Source organism: Lolium perenne, chromosome 3, assembly GCF_019359855.2.
Source record: "Lolium perenne isolate Kyuss_39 chromosome 3, Kyuss_2.0, whole genome shotgun sequence".
Classification (NCBI taxonomy): domain Eukaryota; kingdom Viridiplantae; phylum Streptophyta; class Magnoliopsida; order Poales; family Poaceae; genus Lolium; species Lolium perenne.
Window position 1 is genome coordinate 320,391,296 of NC_067246.2, and position 4,566 is coordinate 320,395,861.

Genomic DNA, 4,566 nt, shown 5'->3' on the forward strand with positions numbered 1-4,566 from the left:
GACGCTTCAGTACGAGCAACGCATGAACAACGTGGGGCTTGTGCTGCCTAGATCGCAAGATGCGATCTAGGCAGCATGTCGCTTACTTGATAGAAACCCTCGAGACGAAGGAGTTGGCGATGCGCCGAGATTGGTTTGTTTTGGGTTGAACGTGAGTTGTTGTTTATTCCATAAACCCTAGATACATATTTATAGTCCAGCGGACTTTCTAACGTGGGAATATCCCATCGTGCACGATACAAACTCTAATTCTTGATCTAAGATATAATCTACTATAATTAAAGATACACGGGCAATCTAGCCCAAATTCTCCGTGCAAGGCCGCTTCAGAGATCTTCCACGTATAATCTTCCAAGCCCATCTCTCTAACGGCCCACCTCCTGATTTGGCCAAAATCTGGTGATAACAATAACAAGTTGCAACAATATCATCAAAGTACCAATTACGGACACTAGGCACTATGCCCTAACAATCTTATGCTATTACATGACCAATCTCATCCAATCCCTATCATCCCCTTCAGCCTACATCGGGGGAATTACTCACACATGGATGGGGGAAACATTGCTGGTCGATGGAGAGGCGTCGGTGGTGATGATGGCGGTGATCTCCTCCAATTCCCCGTCCCGGCGGAGTGCCAGAACGGAGTTTCTGGTCCCTGAGACGGAGTTTCGCGATGTGGCGGCGTTCTGGAGGGTTTCTGGCACTTCGACTTCTCCCCGTGCGTTTTTAGGTCGAAGGCGTTAAGTAGTCCAAAGGAGGGCGTCGGAGGCCGGCCGAGGGGGCCACACGCTAGGTCCGCGCGCCCCCTCCTGGGCCGCGCCGCCCTAGGGTGTGGGGCCCTTGGGCCTCCACCTGGCTTGCCCTTCTGGTTCCGTCAGTCTTCTGGAAAAAATAGGACCTTTCGCATAAATTCCGAGGATTTTCCTGAAAGTTGGATTTCTGCACAAAAACGAGACACCAGAACAGTTCTGCTGAAAACAACGTTAGTCCGTGTTAGTTGCATCCAAAATACACAAATTAGAGGCAAAACAATAGCAAAAGTGTTCGGGAAAGTAGATACGTTTTGGACGTATCAACCCCCCAGGGTGCGCTCCGGGACTCCGGACGAGAGAAAAGCGGGGACATGCCCGCTCCGTCAGCAAGAGAATACACGAACTCCACCACTTTCTCATTGCAAATCCCCCCTCCCCTCTCGTTGCTCTATCACCACCGGTACCACCCCTCGCCAATCCGCCGGCCGGTTGCCTGAATTCCACCGTCTGTGGTGTTGTCTGCCTATATTTCGTCGTCAGGAAAATCCCTCGCGTCGCGCCTCGTCGACACGCCCGGCAGGTGTTCGTCCAATTGTCTGGCTGGACATGGACTCTAACGAGGAGGAGGAGCAGATGTTCGCCGAGTTTTTGAAGAAGAGATGGAAGCCGCCGCCCAAGACGAGGAGCACATGTTGATCCTACCTTGCATGTCCGGCTTGTACGCCGAGAAGGCCATTGGTCGCCGTGGTGGGTCGGCACCAGGTAGCCGAAAGTGCAAGCCGAGGCAGTGGATGGAGGGCTATTGCATGCTCTACGCCGACTACTTCGCCGACAATCCATTGCACGGTGAGGCTATTTTTAGGCATCATTTCAGGATGAGCCGAAAGCTCTTCCTAAGAATTGTGTATGCCCTTCGAGAGTACGACTCCTATTTCAGATGCAAGTTGGATTGCACCAAAGATGACGGGGTTTTCCGCCCTCCAAAAGTGCACGGTGGCTATGCGGATCTTTGGAATATGGAGCTCTGGTGATTCTGCCGATGACTATCTTCGGATGGCGGAGTCCACCGCCCTTGATTGTTTCTACCGGTTACTGAGGCGGTGATAGCAGTGTTCGGGGACATCTACTTGAGATCATCCACTATCGAAGACACTGCTCAGATCCTCGCTTTCAATGAAGCTCGAGGATTTCTATGGATGCTTGAAAGCATTGATTGCATGCATTGGAAATGGAAGAACTGTCTGTTTGCGTGGCAGGAAATGTACAACGTCACAAAAATGGCTGCACTGTGATTTGTTTGAAAACTTGTCAAATTATTTTCTTGTTTTATTGAACTGTAACGTTTATTTGTAAAAATAAGCCAAATGTTTGCAAAATTTGTCAAATTCGGTGAACTATAAAACTTTTATTTGTGAAAACGCCGATCACCGAGCGTCTACCTGGGGAGACGGCTAGAACTTTGGCGGTCCCCATGCCAAAGTTTCATCCAATCCGGCGCTATTTAGCGCCGGATATGGCCGTGGGGAGCACCAACTGCTGGAGGTGCTCTAAGCGCATTCATCCGGGCTTCGATAGAACCTTTTCATGGGTCATGTCTCCATGTCTCCATGTGTACACCGATAATAGAGATGGGTAAAGTGGTCGACGTGGAAAGAACAGTTGGGTGAGGGATAAGTGCTAAGGGCAACCCCAACGATGCCTCACAAACTGACATAAGCCATCCTAATCTATTTCACCGGCTTAAGGGGAAGGCCCAACGGGGCACCGCAAACAAACCGCGTGGTCAAATCTATTTGTTCGGACCCCATTTCTTCGACCTAAATTTGAGCTGGCTTTTCGGTGGCCATGTAAAGCGTTGTGCGTCCATGCATGTCCTCTATTGATTTTTGCGGGGCCGTACAACAGTTACCAAGTGGGAGAAACCAACATGGTGCACTCACTTTATTGAATGGGGACCCGTGGTCATCGTAGGCCTCATATCCACTCCACTCCCATCCCCGCTTTGTGGAAGCTTCCACAAACCCTAGCAAAACCTCTCGGATCACACGCAATGGCGAAGGTCAACCCCTGGTTCTACCACCGCGGGTATTCATTGTCATCGACAAGGACTACGTACGACCTACACTGGCCGGCACCGCCTCCTCCGCCCCAAGTATGGTATGTATTTTTTTATGTTAATTGTGGACTTTTGTGGCCCAATACGTATATTAAGCATGGTATTTTTGTACTTTTTGCGGGCTGACGTTAGCCAAAAGAGTGTGGGCCTGTGTCCATCGGAAAAACCGGAAGTGGGACTTATACATTCTTGTTGTATGGAATACAATCTTCACTCATGGAGCTTGTTTCCGATTTAAAAATCCGACTTGATAGATTCCTCAAAATTTCATCCGAATCTTACGTTTTGAAATCTCCATGGTGTTGATTACGTGACTGGAGCCGATAGTCGGTACTCATAGCACAATTAAGACGTTCATGTATAAAGCCAAGAGAAGTTCTTGCTTGTGTTGATGGACTATCACTTGTGTACGTGTCACCGCAAAGGAAGAAAAGAAGTTGGTGTACGAACGAACGTGGGACGCCGCTTTTCGGCTTTCGGGGAAGCTTATCCATGAGCGAAGCAAGAACGTCGGACAGGATGCACCGATGCGGTGGCACAGGGGGGGGATCCTCTCCGTTGCGCGTTGCGGCGTGATAGATAGCTGGTGGCCGTGTAGGTGTAGATGGATGGGTGAGCCACCGAACGACTCGGGACGGACGGAAACACCACCCGTGACCCCGCGCGGAGGTGGGCCCCGCCCAAGCAGCTTCCACTCCTGCGCGTGCACCGGCGTTCCGAGTCGTGCACTCGTGCCTGTCCTGGAGGCCCACGGGTCGGTGGAGCAATCGTGCGGCAGGTCCATGGGAACGGGAGCACGGACGAGCTCTGGCGTTTCCGTCTAGCTGGTCCACGTGCTCTTCCCGTAGATTACGAACGCCGACGTGATCAGCCAGCGGGCGCGCCCGACGCCGACGGCGACCGGCGGCGGGGAAGACACAGTCCCCTGACGCCGGGAACCACTACACCGCACCGAGCCACCGATCGAGATAAACGGAACGGTGCCCCCCCACTGTCTCGTGGGGCACGCTGTTCGGCAGGACCCACCCGTCAGCGGGCGGCCAGGGAAGAAAGCGAGCTGGAGACGCGCGGTCGCTGGATTCAGTTGGGAACTCGCTGTCGGTGATGGACGAGGGGAGACGCCATGCCGCTGCCGCTGCCACTGCCACACGGTCGCGTCCGCCGTCGCCGTCGAGAAGAGACCATGCAGCGCAACCAACCTACCAGCCGCTCAGCTGACCTCACCCTCACTACTCTCTAGAAGATCGGCAGCTGCGTGCCCGCCTGCACACGTGTGCTGTGTGCAGCACACGACTGTGGTCTGTGGGTTTGGTTGAAGCATGCTGCATTGCTGCTGGTGCCCTCCCTACTACTAGTAGTAGTACGTACTGTACTTCGTCTGTTAGGAGGCCTATTACGATGGTGTTCGGACGTCAGGCTCTTCTTAATTGTTTGCCTGCGATGGCTCGTTAAGGTTCCGATTGGTGAACGCAATGATGGTTGATGGGCGATCGGGCACTAATGAAGCAATCACCATCTTGGGTTCGATCGGCTCACAATTCATGCCTATGTACGAATCACAAATCAATTCACCGGTCTAGACATTTTTTTCAGCAATGATACGCAGCAGACTCTAGAGTCTCGCAACACACGTAGCAAAAGTTCGTGCAGCAAACAAAAAAACTGTCGAAGACGTAGCACCCGGAACAAAAATCG

The 4,566-nt window shown here is 52.3% G+C and overlaps 1 protein-coding gene across 1 annotated transcript; it reads left to right on the plus strand.

Annotated features, from left to right (window-relative positions):
• The first annotated feature begins 1,414 nt into the window (after nt 1–1,414).
• On the plus strand, nt 1,415–1,786 carry LOC139838266 (uncharacterized). Its single transcript, XM_071827660.1, has one exon. It carries the CDS (start codon nt 1,415–1,417, stop codon nt 1,784–1,786), a length of 372 nt encoding a protein of 123 aa, XP_071683761.1.
• The last annotated feature ends 2,780 nt before the right edge of the window (nt 1,787–4,566 follow it).